Source organism: Hyla sarda, chromosome 5 (genome assembly GCF_029499605.1).
Source record: "Hyla sarda isolate aHylSar1 chromosome 5, aHylSar1.hap1, whole genome shotgun sequence".
Taxonomy (NCBI): Eukaryota; Metazoa; Chordata; class Amphibia; order Anura; family Hylidae; genus Hyla; species Hyla sarda.
The window spans coordinates 27,053,356-27,079,489 of NC_079193.1; the positions used below are offsets into that span (position 1 = coordinate 27,053,356).

General features: G+C 43.1%; 2 protein-coding genes across 2 annotated transcripts in view; one reads left to right on the forward strand and one right to left on the reverse strand.

Annotated features, from left to right (window-relative positions):
• The window catches only part of LOC130272984 (pituitary tumor-transforming gene 1 protein-interacting protein-like), a 96,615-nt gene that overhangs the window by 24,361 nt on the left and 46,120 nt on the right, over nt 1–26,134 (reverse strand). The window contains exons 5-6 of the mRNA XM_056519065.1: nt 25,749–25,817; nt 8,298–8,344 (exon numbers count right to left, since the gene is read on the reverse strand). Coding sequence (XP_056375040.1) covers nt 8,298–8,344; nt 25,749–25,817 — 116 coding nt within the window. The remainder of the gene's footprint in view (nt 1–8,297; nt 8,345–25,748; nt 25,818–26,134) is intronic.
• DUS3L (dihydrouridine synthase 3 like) overlaps nt 1–26,134 on the forward strand; it is a 113,309-nt gene that overhangs the window by 9,364 nt on the left and 77,811 nt on the right. The gene's annotated exons all lie outside the window — the stretch shown is intronic.

The window sequence follows — 26,134 nt, forward strand, 5'->3', positions numbered from 1 at the left end:
TGCCCGGACAGCCGTTGGCTGTCCGGGCATGCTGGGTGTTGTAGTTTTGCAACATCTGGAGGTCCGCAGGTTGTAGACCACTGTCCTATACTTTACACTGCACGGATCCCTCAACATGCAATGGTTTCAACAAACAATGGTCCGTTTGGAACGGATTACCATCGTATGTTGAGGGACCACTGTATGTATGTATATGTATATATATATATATATGTATATATATATATATATATAAAAAAGGACAAATTTAAAACCGTATCTTTTTTTTTTTTTTTTTAAACGTATTAAAGGGTCTCGCTGGATTTCCAGTTGAGAGAACAATTTGCCACATACTGTAAGGCATTTCTAGTGTCCGCTACTACAGCAATATTTTACGGCTGGGGGTGTAACCTCTGGGACCTCAATGGATGCGAAGAACCCATGGAACCATGTTAAGAGCAATGGCCTCTTTGGCTTTTGTCCTTCACAGTCCAACTTCAATGACGAACTGCAACACAACCCTACTCAATGTTTCGCAAGTGACTGACAGCGCAGTTGAAGGAGCAAATCAATACATAAAATCTATACTTTCCTTAGAAAGTTTAAGCATTTTCTTGGAGAATAGAAGGGGTTGTGTCCTCTCATGAGTCCTCAGCGAGACCCGTGGGAGCTGACAGACATCTAACTACAGCCTCCTGGGGCATCATCACCTGGACATAGATGATAGATTACCTATCTCCATGAGACCTGAGGATCATAGAGTTAACCCTTAGGAACCCTTAAAGGAGTACTCTGGTGGAAAACAAATGTTTACAAATCAACTGGTGCCAGAAAGTTATATAGATTTGTAAATAACTTCTATATAAAAATCTTAATCCTTCCAGTACTTATCAGCTGCTGCAGTGCTCTCTGCTGACATCTCTGGCTGTCCAGAGTAGAAGCACATTCTCATAGCAAACCTCTCCTGCTCTGGACAGTTCCAGACATGGACAGAGGTGTCAGCAGAGAGCACTGTGGTCAGACTGGAAAGAAATACACAACTTCCTCTGGAGCATACAGCAGCTGATAAGTACTGGAAGGATAAAGATTATTAAATAGAATTCACAAATCTGTATAACTTTCTGGCACCAGTTGATTTGAAAACATATATGTCTTCAACTGGAGTCCCCCTTTTACGGTGTAATTTGGGTCTTTATTTGTCTTTTTCCATATTCTAAAGGCCATAACTTCCATTGACTTTCCCATACATGGGCTTGTTTCTTCTTGTGAGTTCCAATCTAAGTAACCATTCCCATTTACCCTAACCAGTTCCAATATTGGGGTACATAAGACTTTTAGATTACTTTTCATTTGTTTTGGAGGTAGGATGTCCAAAAATGTGTTATTTTATTTTTTTATGGTGTTTACCATGCAGAATAAATTATGTGACACTTATTTTGTTCTAGTTGTTACAAATGTAATTTTTTCCTGTAACAAAACAGTGCATAAGGCAATTTTTATGAATGTTTTTAAAACATTTTCTATTTACTTAAAAAAAATAAAAAAATTATATATATATATTTTTTTTTAAGTAAATAGAAAATGTTTAAAAAAAAAAAAGAAAAATATTATATATATACGGTATATATTTTTTGTGTTACTGCAATTATACTGCATTGTATTATGCCTGCCAGTGTAAGGCTATAATCACACGGTGGAAATTCTGCTGCTCCACTTAAATTCCATTCTGCAAAACTTGCTGCAGAATTTTTGCAGTTGTGCGGAATTGGAGTGGAATTTCTGCGAAATTTCTGCATGCTTGAAACAAAGATTTCAGCAAAAAAATTCAAAGCCCCATTGATTAAAATGGGATTCCATTGAAGACGTGTTCAATGTTTTTGCAGAATCCGGAAAGCAGAATTTCGTCAGCCGTGTGAATGGGTCAGCGGAATGCCCATTCAGTTCCGCCCTGAGAACAAAGTGATCAGTAAAAAATGTATTTATTCTATACAGGGGCATCAAAAAGACCCGAATGTTTTACTTCTTCGATGCTTCCATAGAAATAACTGCAGCATTATTTGTCTGCAGCACACGCTCCTCTCAGAAAGCAGATGACGGGGGAGGGGGCCCACAATCAGACACTTATCCCCTATCCTGTAGATGGGGTATAGGGTGTTTTTCACCGGAGTACCCCTTTAATGTTAATAAATCTTAAAGCGCACGGATGCAGAACCCGCATTATATCAAAGGGAATACTTTTAACATCACAACATAACAGTTTATTGACTTTTTAGAATTCTTGACGTATTTCCGAAAATACCTCTTAACATGATACTACGATGGAAGCGTCCATCCTCCTCATTGTGTCACTTTCCTTCTTCATGCCTGGCAATCTCAATATGTAATTACCATCTAAATTATAGGAGAAAAGCTGGTTGGGGCAAATGAGAAGGGAAAAAAAATATATAAAAAAATGAAATAAAAAACAGCGCACATTAGCAAATCCCCAACAGAGGAGCCTGAGCTGACATTTTGTAGTTTAATCTTCTGAGCCCGAGTTAATAAATCGCTTCTCATTCTGTCACTCATCCTTATTAAGAGTGAATTAAGTCGGACACGGAGAGAGAAAAAAAAAATAAAAAAAAGAGCCCTGGGAAGAACGAGGTTGCATCTTGCCGAATTCCCATCTCCATAAAAGGAAATTATTCATTACGTGAAGCCTTTGTTTTGCCGCGCGGTTAGATCTGGTGTCGGGGGGAAAAAAAATAACAATAAAATGAACCCAAAGAAAAAACAAATCCGACAATAACCTTCAGTAAGGCTGCGTGTAGAGGCTCGTTCGCCGGCGTCGTCTCCGCTAGCGCAGCGTAAAGATTACAAAGCGCAGACATTAAGCTCGACCGCGAAAGGTTTAATCGCACGCTGTAAGGATTAAACTTCAACCCGAACCGCATGCGAGAACTCAGGCGGCGTATTGGGGACAATGTATTATAGTAAAATGCCAGGAATTATGGAGGAGTGACTGGTCTGGTGGCAGGTTGTGCCCTCTTCTGCATTCAGTTATGGGGGGGCTGTCTACTTTACAAAACCCATCTCTTATCAAAAGCGAATGGGGGGGGGGGGGGATGGGTGTCATATCTAGTTTTTAAGTTAAAGGGGTATTCCAGGAAAAAACTTTTTTTTAAATATATATATATATATCAACTGGCTCCAGAAAGTTAAACAGATTTGTAAATTACTTCCATTAAAAAATCTTAGACAGAAAAGAACAACCTTAACTTCAGAAGCTCATAAGTACTGAAAGGATTAAGATTTTTTTAATAGAAGTAATTTTCAAATCTGTTTAACTTTCTGGAGCCAGTTGATTTTATATATATATATATATATATATATATATATATATATATATATATATATATATATATATATATAAAAAGTTTTTTTTCCTGGAATACCCCTTTAAACATATTTTTTAAGACTTTTTGGTGAATAATAATAATCCTCAAATCTTGCTGTTCCCATTCTGGCCACTAGGCCTAAAACTAAGCTGAGACTTGCTGTTCTGTACAGATCACTTCCCTGCAGTTTTTCCACTTTATCATCGAAGACAAGAGTAAAGTGAGAGGTGACACCAGTCTATAGATCAGGGTGCCCCCAGCTGTTGCAAAACTATAACTCTCAGCATGCCCGGACAGCCTTCGGCTGTCCGGGCATGCTGGGAGTTGTAGTTTTGCAAAACCTGCGGGCATCCTAGTTGGGAAACACTTCTATAAATAACAGAGGTTGACACAATAGATGTTGCTCAAGCTCAGCCTCCCTCTAGAATAATCCTTGCAAAGGTCACAGAGCATGCCCAGACACCTTTCCCATTCATTTCAATGGGATAGCTTTGGCCACGGAAATCAATGGGGCCAAAGCCTCTTTACTCACAGATACATCAGCATGCTATTTTGAAATGTTGCTGAAGTATCTGTGGCGCAAAAGTGATGTTTAAAAAAAGAGACGACAAACTAGTTTCAGAGAAATCATAGTTTTGAAAGCCGCTAAGAACGGGGTAACAATTCAGAGGGGCAGTCGCTGCAGCTCTTCTCAGCCCTGCCAGCTTGAGTGGCAGGTCTTTCCCTATACAGCATGGTGTCTTAGTGGTTAGCCTTCTTCCCTTGCAGTGCTGGGGTCCTCGATTCAAATCCCAACAACTGCAATGAGTTTGTGTGTTCTCCAGTGTTTGTGTGGGCTTCTTCCGGGCACTCCGGTTTCCTCACACCAAAAACATACTGATAGGGTAATTAAAGGGGTACTCTGGTGGAAAACTTCTTTTTTTATTTTTTTATCAACTGGTGCCAGAAATTTACACAGATTTGTAAATTACTTCTATTAAAAAAATCTTAATCCTTCCAGGACTTATTAGCTGCTGAATACTACAGAGGAAAATCTTTTCTTTTTGGAACACAGTGCTCTCTGCTGACATCTCTGTCCATTTTAGGAACTGTTTAGAGGAGCATATGTTTTCTATGGGGATTTTCTCCTACTCTGGACAGTTCTTAAAATGGACAGAGACGTCAGCAGAGAGCACTGTGCTCGTGATGTCAGCAGAGAGCTCTGTAGTATTCAGCAGCTAATAAGTCCTGGAAGGATTAAGATTTTTTTAATAGAAGTAATTTACAAATCTGTTTAACTTTCTGGCACCAGTTGATTAATTAAAAAAATTAAAAAAAAAGGTTTTCCACCAGAGTACCCCTTTAGATTGTGAGCCCCAGAGAGGACAGGGACACATTTGAGTGAGTAGTTTACAGAGCTCCGGAATTAGTGTACAATTTATAAATAAAGAATTAATAATATTTGTTTATACACACATAAGGAGAGATAAGTAACTCAGGGCGGGCTGGGCAGAGAACAGCCAGGAATTGCCCCAATATTCTTACCCCATTCTCAAAGACTTTTTACAACGCAATTTCTCTGAAACACCTGAGCATTTCAGAATAAATCATAGTTTGCCGTATTACCTAATGCTGACTCAACTCTGTTTCATTCGGCCCGAACCACAGCTGTCAGGTTCCCTTTAAATATTTATATTCTCATTGAAATGGTACTTTTGGAACACATTTTCTTAAAAGCTTGTGCATTGTACTACAAGGTTAATGCTTCATATTTTTTTTTGTAGCTCACTTATTGGCTTTTCTGTATAGAATGTGACAGTAAGAGCAGAGTCATCTCATTGTTGCTCTTAGAGGGCAGGCAAGTTAACAGCAGCCTTTTTCTAAGGCTATAGGCTATATAAGTAGGATAGCAACACTATACACAAAGATACCATTCTGTATGCAGCTCCTTTGTTACTCTCTGGTCTTAGGGGGAGGGGGATGTTTTTCATCACTTTCTGTAAACTTGTACTAATAATAATAATTTTATTTATATAGTGCCAACAGATTCCACAGTGCTTTACAATAATGGGGTACAAGGTGGTACTATGACATTTCTGTGTCTTCTAATTACCATTCTCAAAATTTTACAGTACAGAGAAAACTGTGGATATATCATTACCGTGTTTCCCCGAAAATACACCCTACCCCGAAAATAGGCCCTAGCTGTATTATCGGGGTGGGCTGCAATATAAGCCCTACCCCGAAAATAAGACCTAGGCCGGTGGTCTTCAACCTGCGGACCTCCAGATGTTGCAAAACTAAAACTCCCAGCATGCCCGGACAGCCGTTGGCTGTCCGGGCATGCTGGGAGTTGTAGTTTTGCAACAGCTGCAGGTCTGCAGGTTGAAGACCACTGACCTAGACAATGCCCAGGCTGCAAATATTAAAAAACAAACTTAAACTTACCTTCGTCCTCCGTTCCCCCCGTTGCTAAGGAACCGGCCTCACTGTCCTCCGCTGTTATCGCTGCTTCCTGGTGTTGGGACGTCACAGAGCCTTCAGCCTATCACCGGCCGCAGCGATGTCCCGCCTCTGCCAATGATAGGCTGAGCCCACTGTGATATAAGAAGCCGGCCGGCTCCTTACATGACAATGCGCTCAGCCTATCATCGGCCGATGCGGGACATCGCTGCGGCCGGTGATAGGCTGAAGGATCTGTGACGTCCCAACACCAGGAAGCAGCGATAACAGCGGAGGGACCATGAGGCCGGTGCCTTAGCAACGGGGGAACGGAGGACGAAGGTACGGTAAGTTAAACTTTGTTTTGTAATACCCTATTTGCAGCCCGGGCACAGGAATAGATACAGCGCAGCAGGCGATCATTATTTGGGGGGGGGGGGGGGGGGGGGTAGAGAAGCTGCGCTTGTGGGTGACAAACGATTATTTCCCCGATGTGGGGTGCTGGGCTGATAAACCGGCGGGGGGTGGGGTGGGGGAGGGACGTTGGGGTTGTAAATACCGTGGAACCGCCATGTTGTTCAATGTGCATACCGTACTGTAAATAGTTAAGCCCTACCCTGAAAATAGGCCCCAGTGTGTTTTTTTGTGGCTAAAAGTAATATAACACCCGGTCCTATTTTCGGAGTAACACGGTATATCTCAATCTCATAAAGTGCAGCTAAAGCTTTGAAACGGGAAAGTGAATATGTGCGGAGGGTCGCCATCCCTAACCTAATAAACACGTCTTGTTATCACCGCTTAGCAGATGTTTTACATTTAGTTCTCACGTTGCCGAGATGACAAAGGAAAGGTCATCAGATTGAGCAGATCATAATCTTCCAAAGTAAATAACCTGCACGGAGCGGTCACAGGCAGAGCATTCACCACTCCAGGGAAAGACGGGACTGATATTACAGTGAAATAATAATAATATCTAAACTTACCGTGCGGACCCACAGACCTGTCAATAAGACCACATTAAAGCGCCATAGTTCTTCGATATACGAAAAGTGGGTGCAGTTGGGTGGGATAACAGGTAGAGCTTGCATGGTAGGGGTGGCTTTCCGCCAAGCCAACCAATGACCGAGGCATTATATTTGAGTTCTTTACAGGCACTAGAGCTTAAAGGGGTACTCCGGTGGAAAACTTTTTTTTTTTTAATCAACTGGAGCCAGAAAGTTAAACAGATTTGTAAATTACTTCTATTAAAAAATCTTAATCCTTCCAGTACTTATTAGCTGCTGAATACTACAGAGGAAATTCCTTCCAGTACTTATTAGCTGCTGAATACTACAGAGGAAATTAATTATCTTTTTGGAACACAGAGCTCTCTGCTGACATCATGAGCACAGTGCTCTCTGCTGACACCTCTGTCCATTTTAGGAACTGTCCAGAGCAGCATATGTTTGCTATGGGGATTTTCTCCCACTCTGTACAGTTCTTCAAATGGACAGAGATGTCAGCAGAGAGCACTGTGCTCGTGATGTCAGCAGAGAGCTCTGTGTTCCAAAAAGAAAATAATTTCCTCTGTAGTATTTTAGCAGCTAATAAGTACTGGAAGGATGAAGATTTTTTAATAAGTAATTTTAGAAGTAATTTACAAATCTGTTTAACTTTCTGGCACTAATTGATTTACTGGTTTCTCAATGCTTTTACATCGATTGTATGCTTAGGATAGATCATCAATATGAAATTTTTGGGAGTCCAACTCCTGGCACCCCCACCGATCAGCTGATTAAGGGGGGGTCATAGTTCAAGGAGGCCTGAACCTGATGCTACAGCTTGTCCTCTTCACTTCAATGGCACAAGCTGCAAAACCAGATATGGCTGCTACCAAATGTGTGGAGCTGTCTTGTAAGGAAGAAAGGAGTCTGCAGCTTTTCTGACATGTGTAATTGGCGAAGGTGGGGTTAGGGAATGGGAAGGCCCCCTTACGCATTAGGTGGGCAGTTAGTCCCGTCAAAATAGTCAGGCCTGTCTGAAATTAAAGTGTATAACCAAATTTAAAGATTCTGTCTTACCTAGGCTCCTCGCAGTACAACAGAGCTGTCATTTTATCTCCTGCTCCCTGCTTGCTCTGTCTCAGTCTATACTGAAAAGTAACTACTCTAGTGGTCAGTGTGAAAACTGCAATGTGTTAGACAAAGAAAAATACACTATTATTTTTATTTATTTTTTTACGTGATACCTCTCCTTTAAAAAGAATGGGGGCTAACCCTGGTTTATTTTGTGTTGCTACACAGGTAAATGGAACAGACGGAAGGGGGACGTTTAGAATAAACAAAATGTCATTACAGAACAAATGATAATAGTATCAGATGAGTCAGAAGATTTATAGGTCTAAACATTTGGCTTCTGCTCAATATGTTGTATGAGTCACTTTAGGTTTTGTTATTGAACGTCTTTTTTGCAAAACAACAAAAATAAAATTAAATAAATAAATAAAATAAATAAATCTTTAAAAGCGGACAATAAACTTACCGTATTTCTTCCGGATCTCCTTATGTTTTATGGACCTTTCGTTCTTTCTGTAAAAAATAATTATAAACACAAATGGTAAATTTGTACAATAATGGATCCATATATATATACACACATACACATACACACACACACAAAAACACACACATATATAAATATATATAACTATATATCTCTCTCTCTCTCTCTCTCTATATATATAAAACTATATATATATATATATATATATATATATATATATACACATACACACACATATATATATATATATATATATATATATATATATATATATATACATATACACACACACACACACACATTTAATTAAATTAATAAGTAGTTAAACTCAAATTTAACACCGGCCTTGGTGTAAAAAGTACCTGACCCGGCTAATGTACACTACAGTTAGCGAGAGGCAATGTGTACAGCAGTGTCTCCCAACCAGGGTGCCTCCAGCTGTTGCAAAACTACAACTCCCAGCATGCCCGGACAGCCGTTGGCTGTCCGGGCATGCTGAGAGTTGTAGTTTTGCAACAGCTGGAGGCCCCCTGGTTGGGAAACACTGGTGTACAGTATTGTGAGAGCACCCGGCCCTGTAATGTAGTATACAGTGATGCCTATAGAACTGTATGCATCACTGTTCACTTCATCTCAGTGCTGTGCTGCCATGCTACAATTAGCGTGTGGTACATCTGTGCAACTGGGTCTGTCATTTAACATTAAGAATAGCACCATATACAGTAGCTGTTTATATACTGTTTATATTGATCATAGAACTACAAGTGACAGAACAAAAACGAATACACAACCTGCTTGCTGCAAAGCTAATAGTCTGTAAGGTCCTTAGGGAAACAGTCGAGTCCCCACTTGGGCCTCCAGTAAGATGAGAGGACGTAGATCAAGGGCCGCTAGGTATAACCTGCAGCACGTATACCTTAATACCCGCTCAGCACTAAATGCCGCTCCAGCACCTCCATGAACTCCATCACCCCAATTAAGATCAAAGGATAGACGAAGAGGGAATGTGAAGGTGAAAGAGACGGAAACACAGGAGGGAGAGAGCGGAGGGGAGAGAAATCAGGAATACAGGAGAGAGACGGCCATAGAGGAGAACTACAACACACAGAAGGGAATACAGGAGAGAGACTCCATACAGGAGCACTACAAGACACAGAAGGGAGAGCGAAGGGGAGAGAGAGATCAGGAATATAGGAGAGAGACTCCATACAGGAGAACTACAAGACACAGAAGAGAGCAGAGGGGAGAGAGATCAGGAATATGGGAGAGATACTGCCATAGAGGAGAACTACAAGACACAGAAGGGAGAGCGAAGGGGAGAGAGATCAGGAATATGGGAGAGAGACTCCATACAGGAGAACTACAAGACACAGAAGAAAGTGGAGAGGAGAGAGATCAGGAATACAGGAGAGAGACTCCATACAGGAGAACTACAAGACACAGAAGAGAGAGCGAAGGGGAGAGAGATCAGGAATACAGGAGAGAGACCGCCATACAGGAGAACTACAAGACACACAAGAGAGCGGAGAGGAGAGAGACGGCCATACAGGAGAACTACAAGACACAGAAGGGAGAGCGAAGGGGAGAGAGATCAGGAATACAGGAGAGAGACAGCCATACAGGAGAACTACAAGACACACAAGAGAGCGGAGAGGAGAGAGAAGGTCATACAGGAGAACTACAAGACACAGAAGGGAGAGCGAAGGGGAGAGAGAGATCAGGAATATAGGAGAGACACGGCCATACAGCAGAACTACAAGACACAGAAGAGAGAGTGAAGGGGAGAGAGATCAGGAATACAGGAGAGAGACTCCATACAGGAGAACTACAAGACACAGAAGAGAGCGGAGAGGAGAGAGATCAGGAATATGGGAGAGAGACAGCCATGCAGCAGAACTACAAGACACAGAAGAGAGAGAGCGAAGGGGAGAGAGATCAGGAATATAGGAGAGAGACTCCATACAGGAGAACTACAAGACACAGAAGAGAGAGCGAAGGGGAGAGAGATCAGGAATATAGGGGAGAGACTCCATACAAGAGAAGTACAAGACACAGAAGAGAGAGGGGAAGGGAGAGAGATCAGGAGTACGGGTGAGAGATCAGGAATACAGGAGAGAGATCAGGAATACGGGAGAGAGACGGCCATACAGGAGAACTACAAGACACAGAAGAGAGAGCGGAGAGGAGAGAGATCAGGAATACGGGAGAGAGACGCCACACAAGAGAAATACAAGACACAGAAGAGAGAGCAGAGGGGAGAGAGATCAGGAATACGGGAGAGAGACAGCCATAGAGGAGAACTACAAGACACAGAAGAGAGAGTGGAGGGGAGAGAGATCAGGAATACAGGAGAGAGAAGGCCATACAGGAGAACTACAAGACACAGAAGAGAGAGCAGAGGGGGGAGAGATCAGGAATACGGGAGAGAGACGGCCATACAGGAGAACTACTAGACACAGAAGAGAGAGCAGAGGGGAGAGAGATCAGGAGTACAGGAGAGAGACACCACACAGGAGAACAACAAGACATAGAAGAGAGAGTGGAGGGGGGAGAGATCAGGAATATGGGAGGGAGACGGCCATACAGGAGAACTACTAGACACAGAAGAGAGCGGAGGGGAGAGAGATCAGGAATACAGAAGAGAGACGGCCATACAGGAGAACTATAAGACACAGAAGAGAGCGGAGGGGAGAGAGATCAGGAGTACGGGAGAGAGATCAGGGATACAGGAGAGAGATCAGGAGTACGGGAAAGAGACGGCCATACAGGAGAACTACAAGACACTGCAAGTTCAGGATGTAACACTATAAACATTACATCTATAGGATTAAGCTGTAGATGAAAACTTTGTAAATAACCAATGTGTACAGAACACATCTTACTGTAGAGAGAAATAGTATCATAATAGCTGATCATTTCTGCATAAATTTCCAATAAGAACAGAGTGACTGATCAATACAAAGCTCCATTCACATCACGGTGTTGGGAAACCGGCAATAAGGTGCGTTGATGTATACCGTAGTGTACCCGGAGGGCCGCCATTCACATTATTCATGTGGTTTACAGTCTAATAGTGACTATGTTTGACTCCCCAAATGTATACATAACACCAAGAAGGAAATGTCACAGGATGGATAGACATGTTATTAATATGCAAATGATAAAAAAATGGAAGCAAAATATTCAAAACGTCTCAATTTATTCAGTATGGAGTATGAGCACCACGTGCAGAAGTCAGGCATGTACACACCTTGGAATGCTATCAATGAGGTTATTAATGGTTATATGAGGAATGTTCTGCCACGCTGAATGTACCTTGGCACACAAATCATCAAAATGAGGGGTGCGCTTGATGGGAGACAAGTCTGGAGATGCTGCAGGTCATGGTAGCACAATTAGGCCATACAGGTTGCTTACAGCAGCACGAGCGACATGTGGCCAGGCACGGTGTTGGAAAATGGCTCCTTGGACACTTTAAAAAAATGGCTGTATCCCTGGTACTGTGACCAAGTCAATGTAATGTTGAGCTGTTAGGCCACGTTACACATCAGAATTTCTGTGTGGAATTCCTCATTGGAATTCCGCACAGAGATTCCACAGCAGAAGAGTGCCATTGATTTAAATGGGAATCTGCAGCACTGTGCAAACAGCAGAAAATCTGATTCAGTTATCCGCAGAAAGAAGGAACCTGTCCATTCTTTCTTCGGACTCCGCACGGAATGCATTGCCGTTTATGAGACGTGCATTCCCATGCGGTCCTGGGGCCGGCATGTTATGATTGAGAATTTCCGTGCCGACATCCTGATGTGTGAACATAGCCTTAGTGTACCAAGAATAAAGACTAGAGGGGTCTGGCTACCATACATTATGCCACCTCACACTATAATCCCGGGAGTAGGATCAGTGTGACATTTCCTACTGAAGGTCTCTTCCTGGTATTGCTCAGGTAGTATTCAGACCAATCATCACGGAAGAGGACAGACCTCTATTCCAGCCTCCATTGCTGTCTTGCTGTGTACCATTATAGCCATTGAGAGCGATAGCCTGAGGTCAATGGAATGCTGGAAGTCTGGCTCGTAGGCCTAATGTGGTACATGGGTCATATATACATTCTTTTCCTGCCAATCTGATATTGATGGCCTAGGAGATATCTTGGGGGCTCGTCCGGGATCTGAGTGATTGTCTCAATATTAAAGAGGTACTCCCGCTGCTCAGTGAGATCATAGCCCCGCCCCTCAAGATGTCACACCCCGCCCCCTCAATGCAAGTGAATGGGAGGGGGCGTGGCGCCTGTCACAAACTCCCATAGACTTGCATCGAGGGGGCGGGGCTATGACGTCACAAGCTCCCGGCGCCGACTCCAGCGTTCAGAACAGATTGTTCCAAATGCTGAGCAGCGCAGTACCCCTTTAAAGTGTTACTATCACAGAGACATGTCAAAAGTTTTGATCGGTTATGGTCTACGTGCTGTGACCCACCTCGATACCCAGAGGAGAGCTATGGGTACTCAACTGGAAAACAATTTAGTAAATCAACTGGTGCCAGAAAGTTAAACAGATTTGTAAATTACTTCTATTTAAAAATCTTAACCCTTCCAGTACTTATCAGCTGCTGTATGTTCCACAGGAAGTTCTTTTTTCTTTTTGAATTTCTTTCCAGTCTGACCACGGTGCTCTCTGCTGACACCTCTGTCCATGTGAGGAATTGTCCAGAGCAGGAGCAAATCCCCATAGCAAACCTATCCTGCTCTGGACAGTCCCTGACATGGACAGAGGTGTCAGCAAAGAGCACTGTGGTCAGACTGGAAAGAAATTCAAAAAGAAAAAGAACTTCCTGTGGAGCATACAGACGCTGATAAGTACTGGAGGGGTTAAGATTTTTAAATAGAAGATATTTACAAATCTGTTTAACTTTCTGGCACTAGTTGATTTCCGCTGTAGTACCCCCCTTTAAGTAGTTGTGCACCGTGTGCTTGTCCATCACATGACCAGGACACAATCGTATGAAAGTAAAGGTTCCTTTAGAATGGCAGAAAGCAAAGATCTTAAAAACTATGATGAATTGATACCGAAACAGTTTTGGGAATGGTATATCATTTTTATTATAAATAGCTCTATTTGCGAAAACTGGAATACCCCTTTAAATTTCCATTTTTCCACAGTGATGAGTGGATTTCCTCATGAAATAGGACAGGACGATAGGGGCGACTTTCTAAAACTAAACATTGTGTCTGAAAAGAGCGTAAAAGACCCTGGAGGAATAAAAGTTTTATTTCCTTTAATGTTCATGGTCAAGTAACCGAGAAAAGCAATATATTCACAGAACAAAATCCTATCTATGAAGCGCTGCCCTCTTGGTCGGATTCTCCGCAGAACAAAGCGCCTGCAAATCATTAAGTGACAAATGGGTTATTTCAACCAAAATGCAATTTTGTGTCTATTGGCGGAGAAAGTGGCGTTTTTTTTATGAGGCTGGCACATCCCGCAAGTCAAGTCATTCTCTTGTTCGTCCTATTCATTTGCAAGCGGTGCGATAGGATTCATTTCTGGGATGATGGCAGCCTGATAGCATTGCGCGCCGCGATAATTTTAGGAGGTGGGTGGATGGGGGGGGGGGGGTGTAAAAGGTGAATATACTACAAAGAGGGAATGTAATCGGAAATTTCATCATCGTAACTTTACGCGGAGAAAGGTATCGAGTAATTAAGGTGTTTGGGGAATGATTACATGAATTATTAACTCTCCTGATTTACATGGGTAATTATACAAAGACGTATCCTGACGGGAGGGGGTGTCCCCATATAATTTCTGCTTTGGCTGATGAAACAAAAAAAAGGGGATTTGCAAAGAATCCCAAAGACACAAATAAATTATAATCAAAGTATACACTCACATGGCCGCTTTATTAGGAACAACTGTTTAATTGCTTATTAACATAAACAGTTTGCAGTTTGTGCACCGTTCCTTTAAGGCAGTGGTCTCACACTGTGGCCCTCCAGATGTTGCAAAACTTCAACTCCCAGCATGCCCGGACAGCCGTTGGCTGTCCGGGCATGCTGGGAGTTGAAGTTTTGCAACATCTGGAGGGCCACAGTGTGAGACCACTGCTTTAAAGGGCTACCCCGCCCCTAGGCATCTTATCCACTATCCAGAGGATAGGGGATAAGATGTCTGGTCACGGGGGGGGGAATCCCACAGCAGCAATGTAATGCATTTAGGCATGTAGACGTGGTCAAGACAACTTGAAGTTCAAACTGAGCATCAGAATGTGGAGGAAAGGGAATTTAAGTAATTTTGGACATGTCATGGTTGATGGTGCCAGACGGGCTGGTTTGAGGATTTCACAAACAACTGATCTACTGGGATTATTCACGCACAGCGGCCTCTAGGGTTTACAGAGAATGGTCCGAAAAAGAGAAAATATCCAGTAAGCGGCAATTGTGTGGGCAAAAATGCCTTGTTGATGTCAAAGGAGAATGGGCAGACTGGTTTGAGATGATAGAAAAGTCAATAGTAACTCACATAACCACTGGTTACAACCAAGGTATACAGAATACCATCTCTGAGTGCATAACATGTCCAACTTTCAAGCAAATGGGCTACAACAGCGGAAGATCACACATCAGGGGCCACTCCTGTCAGCTAAGATCAGGAAGATGAGGCTACAATTCACAAAGGTCACCAAAATTGGGCAATGGACGACTGGAAGGACATTATCTGGTCTGATGAGTCTCAACTCCAGCTGTGACATTCAGATGGCAGGATGAGAATTTGGCAGAAAAATATAAAGCATGGGGGCGTGGCCTGGATTGCGGAGCGAGCGGCCGGCAGCTAAAATTACCCTGCATATTTACCCTGTCTGGCTGGTATTGGCATCGCTGGTGTCCCCGGTGCTGAGTGGTCCTCCAGTGGTGTCCTCAGCGGGCTCCAGTGTCTTTGGATGGAACGGGCAGCTCCCGGCGCTGTGGTCTTCGGGTCCTGGCGGTAAGAAGGCTGGTCTCCGGCTGCAGCTGCTGTGGTCTGGCGGAGTGGCCCCTGGGTCCATGGCTGCTGTTGGTGCGGTGTGCGGAGGCTCTCCCCAGCTGCTGTGAAGTCCTGGGTGCCCTGGATTGAAGGTTTGTGGTCCGGCGCCATTGTAGGCCTTCGTGGTTTCTGTGGACCGTCCTATGGGCGACTCTCCTGATCCTCTGCTGTCATTGTTTGAGGGGTCTCCGACTCCTCCACAGCAACAGTCCCCTGAGAGGCCGACATATGATGCTGCCACAATGGAAGAACGGTTCTTAGAACTTTTAGCTGCCTTTACCTCCTGTCAAGCGATTATGGTGTCCAAGGTAGATGAACTGCGACAGGAGTTTGTTATCTTAAGGCATGAGATCGCACTGACAGGTGAGCGCACTGAGGAGGTGGAGCGCAGGGTCTCTACAGTGGAGAATACTCTTCATCCTTTGCCGGATCAAGTTTCTTCTCTTCAGTGCCAGGTGACGGGAGTCTTGAGCCGTATAGATGATATGGAGAACCGCAATAATATCCGCCTCGTAGGCCTTCCTGAAAAGGTGGACGGGAATGACCCTGTGACGTTTCTTGAAACGTGGCTGAAAGAGATTCTTCCAATGGATACCTTCTCTCTTTATTTTTCTGTTGAATAGGCCCACAGAGTACCGGTTCGGCCTCCTTCCCCTGGGGCTCCTCCGCGCCCTTTCCTGGTGAAACTTCTCCACTTCAGGGACAGAGATGCTGTTCTCCGTGTAGTCTGAATCAAGGGGGAGGTCATCTGTTATGGAAGCAGAGTATCCTTTTATCCAGACTTCTCCGTGGAGTTACGCAAGCAGCGGGTTCAGTTCACTGAGGTCTGGTCGAAGATACAGTGACCCCCCCCCACCCATGACCTACGATAAGTTCAACATACGATTGCCGCTTAGAGGTCATCGCATGTTGAAGGCAGCATCAACATACGATGCTTTTGTATGTCGGGGCCATCGCATAACCGGCTATCCGGCAGCACAGACTGCTTCAGCTGCCACCGGATAGCCGTTTACGGTGCCCCGTGTGGTCCGCTGACGATCACTTACCTGTCCTCGGGGCTCCGGCGCGTCCTCTTCGGGATCCCCTGCATCGTCGGCGCTCTCCATCGTCGTCATCACGTCGCTGCGCACACCGTCGAGTCATCCAATAGGAGCGGCGAGCGTAAAGACGTGATGGCGGCGACGGAAAGCGAGGATGCCAAGGAAGCAGAGGCCTTGCCGGAGCGTCGGGGACGTGGTGGCAGCGATGGAAGGCGACATCCAGGGCAGCGGTGACGGTCCGGCGGGGAGACGTGAGTATAACTTCTTATACCAGTGGTCTTCAACCTGCGGACCTCCAGATGTTGCAAAACTACAACTCCCAGCATGCCCGGACAGCCGTTGGCTGTCCGGGCATGCTGGGTGTTGTAGTTTTGCAACATCTGGAGGTCCGCAGGTTGTAGACCACTGTCCTATACTTTACATAGCACGGATCCCTCAACATACAATGGTTTCAACAAACCATGGTCCATTTGGAACGGATTACCATCGTATGTTGAGGGACCACTGTATGTGCAAAGGGCTACCGCTACTCAATGCTGTATCCTGCTCGCCTGAGGGTGGTGGATGGGGCCTCCACTAAATTCTTCACATCTCCGACTGAGGCTCTTCATTGGGTTGATGCGGCCTCGCCTTACCTGCACTGGACTGTCCTGCCAGGGACTGTTCTCTCCTCCTTTGCCCTTAGTTAGTGGTTAGGTAGCTAGTTTGCCCGAGATTCTCCCTAGGTTCCGGTCCTCCTTAGGGATTCTCTTGGGGTCATCTTCCTTAGTTACCGGCAATCTTAGTGTTAATGGTGGGGTGGCGGGAGGGTTCTAGTGTTTTGTTTTCTTGGCGTTATTCTAAGCCCTGTGGTAGTTGTATTCAGGGTACTGGTCTGCACTGTGTTAGGGCATAGAGTTTTTATTTTGTCCGTTTGGGGAAGTTTGGGGAATGTTTTGTTTATGCTTACTTAAATTTGTTTTTGTGCTTTCTGTTTGTGCCCTGTCTGTTTTTATGTTGGTTGAGTGTGTTTAAAAGGGCCTTATGCTTAGACTTTGTGAAATATCAGTCTCCTCATATGTCTGCAAGAGACTCATATCACGGGCCAAAAGGTTCTTGCCCTTAAAGGGGCCTGGATAGCGCGGGGTTATCATGCCTCTTACTCTAACTATGCTCGGGGTGTCTCTGTGTTGATCACTAAATCTTTGTCATTGGTTGTTTCCCAGGTGGCTTGTGACCATTTCGGGAGATTTTTTGGTATTGCAGTGTTCTCTGGGTTCCTTTGTTCTTGTCTCTGTTTTTGTGCCTCCTCCTTTTCAGATCTCTGTGTTGGAGCTGATTACTGACTGTTGTCTTTTCCTTCTGACCCAGTCCTTTTTATAGGTGACTTTAATGTGTCTTCCCTGATGGCGCTGTCTCCTGGGGTTCCCCTTCCCTCTGCTCTCCCAGCAGGTTTGCAGGTGGTTCCTCGTTTTAGATATCTGGGGTGGAGGTTACTGCTTCCCTTGAGGTGTATATTTCCCTGAATTTGGGACCACTTTTGAGTTCTACTGTGGAACGGCTGAATGCCTGGTCCTCGCTCTCCTTGTCCCTAGCTGGCAGGATTAACATATTTAAAAAGATTTACCTTCTTAAGCTTCCTTGTTCCATTTAGCTCCCCTTATGCCTCCTAAGAAATATTTTAGAACGCTGCGTGATGCTCTGGGATCCTTCTATTGGCAGGGCAGGCCTCCCAGACTTGGACAGGATCTCCTCCAGGCCCCTAAACGGCATGGTGGCCTGGCCGCCCCTGATGTCTATAACTATTTTCTTGCCTCCCAACTGATTTATGCAGCGTGTTGGATGGACCTGGATCTTTTGAATTCTGCTACTGCCTTAGCTGGAGCGCTTATGGGCTCCTACGAAGCTCTTAGCTCTTGCCAACTCACTCTACAGGTACCATACTCAGTCCCCTTCAGACAATAGGTAAAGTGTGGTCCATGGTGTTGGGTAAATTTCAGCAACCCCTGGTATCTCCTAGGGCACCCTTGTGGAGGAATGTGCATTTTCCACACCTGTCTGGCTAATAGATATGTCCTGTTGTACGAGGCACTGTATGTGAGTCGCAAATGCCCCAAGAAATTTGATAAGGTCTGGACCCCCCGGCTCTTACTGGATGTATCAGCTGACCTCCTGACTAGAGATTGTCCCAGTGGGTGGAGGGGGGGGGGGGGGGGGGGAGGGAGAAGGGGTGGGAGGTGTTGGGGTTGCGAGCATGTATCAGTGCCTGTTTTTGTCTGTCTGTGATGGGTCTTTCTCCGGGTCTCGGTACAGACTCCTACAAGCTGAAGGCATGTGTTTAATCCTACCTTGAATCCCTGTGTTTGTTGTGATACTGGTCTCTGAGACCTACGGAGAACGTTGTTTTTCTGTTTCACCATGTTGGTGTTGTATGTTATAAAATTGCATATCTAAATAAAAATACTTAAAAAAAAAAAAATATATAAAAAACATGGATCCATCCTGTCTTGTATTAGTGTGTCAGGCTGATGGTGACCACAGTGGACCCATCTTCTGATGATCCTTCCAGCAGGATAATGCCCCATGTCACATGACATCATCTCATACAGGACAATGAGGTCACATGACTCCAATGGCCTCCACAGTCACCAGATCTCATCCAATAGATCACAGCTGGGATGTGGTGGAACTGGAGATTCTCATCATGGATCTGACAAATCTGCAGCAACTGTGTGATGTCATCATGTCTATATGGAGGAACTGTGTGATGTCATCATGTTCATATGGAGGAACTGTGTGATGTCATCATGTCCATATGGAGGAACTGTGTGATGTCATCATGTCCATATGGAGGAACTGTGTGATGTCATCATGTCCATATGGAGGAACTATGTGATGTCATCATGTCCATATAGAGGAACTGTGTGATGTCATCATGTCCATATGGAGGAACTGTGTGATGTCATCATGTCCATATGGAGGAACTGTGGGATGTCATCATGTCCATATGAGGAGGAATGTTTCCAGCACCTTGTAGAAAGTATGCCACCAAGAATGAAGGCAAGAGGGGGTCCAACCCGGTACTAGCAAGATGTACCTAATAAAGTGGCCAGATATTTATACAGTATAAGATCCATTCCCTTTATGAAGTCTTCCCCTGTGCCGTTCCCTCCTTTCAGCCACAGTAAACCAGGCCTTACCCCTCTGCGGCCATCATGTCTCTGATTCATGGACCCGTACCCAATTATGTCACCATCCTCTATATAACCGTTTTACTTCTTAGGTGCTTTATTAAATATTAATGCTTTGGTTAACAAAACGACCACGGCCGCAGGAGTTTAGTAACCCGGCGCTATTTCGGGTCCTCCATAACTCAGGCCGGGATTTACAATACTGTCACTTTTAGATGTTGGGGCATTTCTCAGCGCCTGTTCTGCCGAGCACAACCTGTGATTTTGGTAGTAAATAAGGGGAGCGGAGGACAAGGCAGGTTTAATGAATTAGTGAACTGTGGCGGTGTGTTTTCAGGACGTATAACGCTTGATGCAAATCCATAACGTTCCCCTGACAAAGGCTTTTTAATGAATTTTTGATATATATATGCAGAACAACTGCGCCGGGCTCCGGAACACGCCACCGAGAACTGCTGGGGGATTTTCTCTTTGATTTTGTAATAAATAGAAGACCTGATATGAGAACAATGGAGTATTTTAGTAATCTCCCCCCGAGCAGGTGTTAAAGGAGAACTACAGAGGAAAAAGTTCTGAGCTTCCCTATTCAATAGCTGTGATGGAGATGCCTTAAAGGGTTAATCCGCCAGTAGACACGATCTCCAGGCTGCCACCCCGGCGTTCAGAACAATTATGTTCAAAACACCGTGGCTGGGGGCTTCCATATTGGTGACGTCACTACAGCTGTCACGCCCCCTCCATTCAGGCCTACGGCTGTGGAGCAGATGTACGCAGCTGTCACGTCCCCTCCCGTAGACGTGAATGGAGGGGCGTAACGGCTATGGTCGCCCGTCATCCGGCACGGAGCAGAGTTTGCGCCGTGCATTGCATGACTGGGATGCCGCGCAAGAGATCGTCTGGGTCCCAGCGGCCGGACCCCATGACCAGACATCTTATTGCCTATCTGGATAGGGGAGAAGATGTCTAGGGGCAGGGTACCCCTTTAAAGCAGTGGTCTCGAACTGTGGCCCTCCAGTTGTACCAGCATGCACGGAAAACCATCCCCACCTTCCCCTAGTAGTATCAGTAGATTATTGCTGTGGGAGGGGAGTAGGCAGGGTGGGAGGACTGTGATAAAGAGTTCAGGGACAGCAATGCATTCTGGGAATTGTAGTACTGAGCAACTGAAGGAAGTACGGGACTAAGGCCTCCAAATCATATGGACCTTTGGAGTATTCAGAACTGGGGCAGATACAATAAATCACGATGTTTTGGTGCAATCTGACTCCGCTCATTATTTGTTGTATAAATCCACAAGTGCGTTGTAAATATTGAAACAAGAAAAAAAAAAAGTGCAAGGTAAAGAAGTGGATAGAATAAAGTGCAGTGATAAATCTGCCCCCCCCCCCCCCAGAGCTGAGATTGCATCTAATATATCACGTTACTCTGTCTGCATTCAGTGCATTATCTGGACGCCTGCTCGGGCCCCACACGTCAGAGTGATGGCCGGGGGAGTAAGAATCCACTTTGCTACATCAGTCCATTAGGCAGGAAAGTGTTTTCCTTCTATCAACACTTGAGCTGTGAATAAACAGAGGACGAGAGCGAGCGCAACGCGGCAGCGGCCATCTGTTCTCCTAAGTGACTGTGTACAGCGAAGGCGAGGCATACACAGGCAACACTTTATATTTACTGTCACAGACACAGGATGTTCTCAAGGAAAGGGTTAAAAATAATTCACTATGACGCTTTGTCCAGACTCAGAGTCCTGAGCACGGGGATACAAAATAAAGGGAAACAAGTGCACGGGGATCACTTTTTACTGTGTTTGCTCATTTACGGTTATATTGTTCTCCAACCTGTAATGAGCACAACAAGGCCACGTGATCACCCGCCATACGTGGCCTGGAAATAACATTTATCTCTCCTCTCTCCATCTGGAAATAACTGGTAGATGCTGGGAACACGGTCAAAAGAGTCTCCAGGTACCCTGCCCTGATATTACAGAGCAAACTGGTCCATGGGAGACAGTATTATAGTAGTTATATTCTTGTATATAGGAGGCAGTATTATAGTAATTATATTCTTGTATATAGGAGCAGTATTATATTAATTATATTGTTGTATATAGGAGCAGTATTATAGTAGATATATTCTTGTCTATAGGAGCAGTATTATAGTAGTTATATTCTTGTCTATAGGAGCAGTATTATAGTAGTTATATTCTTGTATATAGGAGGCAGTATTATAGTAGTTATATTCTTGTATATAGGAGCAGTATTATAGTAGTTATATTCTTGTATATAGGAGGCAGTATTATAGTAGTTATATTCTTGTACATAGCAGCAGTATTATAGTAGTTATATTCTTGTATATAGGAGCAGTATTATAGTAATTATATTCTTGTATATAGGAGCAGTATTATATTAATTATATTGTTGTATATAGGAGCAGTATTATAGTAGTTATATTCTTGTATATAGGAGGCAGTATTGTAGTAGTTATATTCTTGTATATAGGAGCAGTATTATAGTAGTTATATTCTTGTATATAGGAGGCAGTATTATAGTAGTTATATTCTTGTACATAGCAGCAGTATTATAGTAGTTATATTCTTGTATATAGGAGCAGTATTATAGTAGTTATATTCTTGTATATAGGAGCAGTATAATAGTAGTTATATTCTTGAATATAGGAGGCAGTATTATAGTAGATATATTCTTGTATATAGGAGGCAGTATTATAGTAGTTATATTCTTATATATAGGAGGCAGTATTATAGTAGTTCTATTCTTGTATATCGGAGCAGTATTATAGTAGTTCTATTCTTGTATATCGGAGCAGTATTATAGTAGTTCTATTCTTGTATATAGGAACAGTATTATAGTAGTTATATTCTTGTATATAGGGAGCAGTATTATAGTAGTTCTATTCTTGTATATAGGAGGCAGTATTATAGTAGTTATATTCTTGTATATAAGAGCAGTATTATAGTAGTTATATTCTTGTGTATAAGGGCAGTATTATAGTAGTTATATTCTTGTATATATGAGCAGTATTACAGTAGTTATATTCTTGTATATAGGAGCAGTATTTTAGTAGTTATATTCTTGTATATAGGAGGCAGTATTATAGTAGTTATATTCTTGTATATAGGAAAGTATTATAGTAGTTCTATTCTTGTATATAGGAACAGTATTATAGTAGTTATATTCTTGTATATAGGGAGCAGTATTATAGTAGTTATATTCTTGTATATAGGGAGCAGTATTATAGTAGTTCTATTCTTGTATATAGGAGGCAGTATTATAGTAGTTATATTCTTGTATATAAGAGCAGTATTATAGTAGTTATATTCTTGTATATAGGGAGCAGTATTATAGTAGTTCTATTCTTGTATATAGGAGGCAGTATTATAGTAGTTATATTCTTGTATATAAGAGCAGTATTATAGTAGTTATATTCTTGTGTATAAGGGCAGTATTATAGTAGTTATATTCTTGTATATATGAGCAGTATTACAGTAGTTATATTCTTGTATATAGGAGCAGTATTTTAGTAGTTGTATTCTTGTATATAGGAGCAGTATTATATTAGTTATATTCTTGTATATAATAGGCAGTATTATAGTAGTTATATTCTTGTATATAGGAGCAGTATTATAGTAGTTATATTCTTGTATATAGGAGCAGTATTATAGTAGTTATATTCTTGTATATAGGAGCAGTATTATAGTAGTTATATTCTTGTATATAGGAGCAGTATTATAGTAGTTATATTCTTGTATATAGGAAAGTATTATAGTAGTTCTATTCTTGTATATAGGAGGCAGTATTATAGTAGTTATATTCTTGTATATAAGAGGCAGTATTATAGTAGTTATATTCTTGTATATAAGAGCAGTATTATAGTAGTTATATTCTTGTATATAGGAGGCAGTATTATAATAGTTATATTCTTGTATATAGGAGGCAGTATTATAGTAGCTATATTCTTGTATATAGGAGCAGTATTATAGTAGTTATATTCTTGTATGTAAGAGCAGTATTATAGTTGTTATATTCTTGTATATAGGAGCAGTATTATAGTAGTTATATTCTTGTATATAGGAGCAGTATTATAGTAGTTATATTCTTGTACATAGGAGCAGTATTATAGTAGATATATTCTTGTATATAAGAGCAGTATTATAGTAGTTATATTCTTGTATATAGGAGGCAGTATTATAGTAGTTATATTCTTGTATATATGAGCAGTATTATAGTAGTTATATTCTTGTATATAGGAGGCAGTATTATAGTAGTTATATTCTTGTATATAGGAGGCAGTATTATAGTAGTTATATTCTTGTATATATGAGCAGTATTATAGTAGTTATATTCTTGTATATAGGGACAATATTATAGTAGTTATATTCTTGTAGATAGAAGGCAGTATTATTCAATGCTGAAAAAAATAAAGGGAACACTAAGATAACACATCCTTGATCTGAATGAATGAACTAATCGTATGAAATACTTTCGTCTTTACATAGTTGAATGTGCTGACAACAACATCACACAAAAATTATCAATGGGAATCAAATGTATCAACCCATGGAGGTCTGGATATGGAGTCACACTCAAAATCAAACTGGAAAACCGCACTACAGGCTGATCCAACTTTATGTAATGTCCTTAAAACAAGTCACAATGAGGCTCAGTAGTGTGTGTGGCCTCCACGTGCCCGTATGACCTCCCTACAATGCCTGGGCATGATCCTGATGAGGTGGTGGATGGTCTCCTGAGGGATGTCCTCCCAGACCTGGACTAAAGCATCCGCCAACTCCCGGACAGTCTGTGGTGCAACGTGGTGTTGGTGGATGGAGCGAGACATGATGTCCCAGATGTGCTCAATCAGATTCAGGTCTGGGGAACGGGCAGGCCAGTCCATAGCATCAATGCCTTCCTTTTGCAGAAACTGCTGACACACTCCAGCCACATGAGGTCTAGCATTGTCTTGTATTAGGAGGAACCCAGGGCCAACCGCACCAGCATATGGTCTCACAAGGGGTCTGAGGATCTCATCTCGGTACCTAATGGAAGTCAGGCTACCTCTGGCAAGCACATGGAGGGCTGTGCGGCCCCCAAAAGAAATGCCACCCCACACCATTACTGACCCGCCACCAAACCGGTCATGCTGTAGGATGTTGCAGGCTGCAGAATGTTCTCCACGGCGTCTCCAGTCTCTGTCACACGTCTGTCACTGCTTTCATCTGTGAAGAGCACAGGGCGCCTGTGGCGAATTTGCCAATCTTGGTGTCCTCTGGCAAATGCCAAACATCCTGCACGGTGTTGGGCTGTAAGCACAACAACCCCACCTGTTGATGTCGGGCCCTCATACCACCCTCATGGAGTCTGTTTCTGACCATTTGAGTGGACACATTCACATTTGTGGCCTGCTGGAGGTCATTTTGCAGGGCTCTGGCAGTGCTCCTCCTTGCACAAAGGTGGAAGTGGAGGTCCTGCTGCTGGGTTGTTAACCACCTACGGCCTCCTGATGTACTGGCCTGTCTTCCACCTCCATGCTCTGGACACTATGCTGACAGACACAGCAAACCTTCTTGCCACAGCTCGCATTGATGTGCCATCCTGGATGAGCTGCACTACCTGAGCCACTTGTGTGGGTTGTAGACTCCGTCTCATGCTACCACTAGAGTGAAAGCACCGCCAGCATTCAAAAGTGACCAAAACATCAGCCAGGAAGCATAGGAACTGAGAAGTGGTCTGTGGTCACCACCTGCAGAACCACTCCTTTATTGGCTATGCCTATAATTGCCTATAATTTCCACCTGTTGTCTGTTCCATTTGCACAACAGCATGTGAAATTGATTGTCAATCAGTGTTCTTCCTGAGTGGAAAGTGGGATTTCACAGAAGTGTGACTGACTTGGAGTTACATTGTGTTGTATAAGTGTTCCCTTTATTGTTTTGAGCAGTGTTGTAGTTATATCCTCACACACAGGGACAGTATTATCTTAGATTCTTGTTCTTATAATATTTATAGCTGAAAAATGACAATATCGATCCTCATTTATATCCAAGCAATGAAATGCAACAGGAAAAAACACAGTAAACTTGGCTATAGAATAGGAGACAAAAGCTGCAGAGAAATTTATGGACATAGATGCCATCTCTTCCCAATACATTCACAGCTGTAGGACATGACAGTGAGTACCTACCTCTGAAGGGATTCCTGTTTCCTCTTCTCACGTTCTCGGATGAGATTTTCCTCTTCTGCTTCCAGTCTTCTAGAAGAAACAAAACAAAATAAAACTTCCTCTTCAGCAAGATTGACAAGCAGCTGTTCTATTGACATTACTTCTATTTGAAAATCTTAATCCTTCCAGTACTTATCAGCTGCTGTATGCTCCAGAGGAAGTTGTGTAGTTCTTTCCAGTCTGACCACAGTGCTCTCTGCCGCCACCTCTGTTTGCGTCAGGAACTGATCCAGAGCAGGAGAGGTTTGCTATGGGGATTTGCTCCTGCTCTGGGACAGTTCCTGACATGAACAGAGGTGCCAGCAGAGAGCACTGTGGACAGACAGAAAAGAACTACACAACTTCCT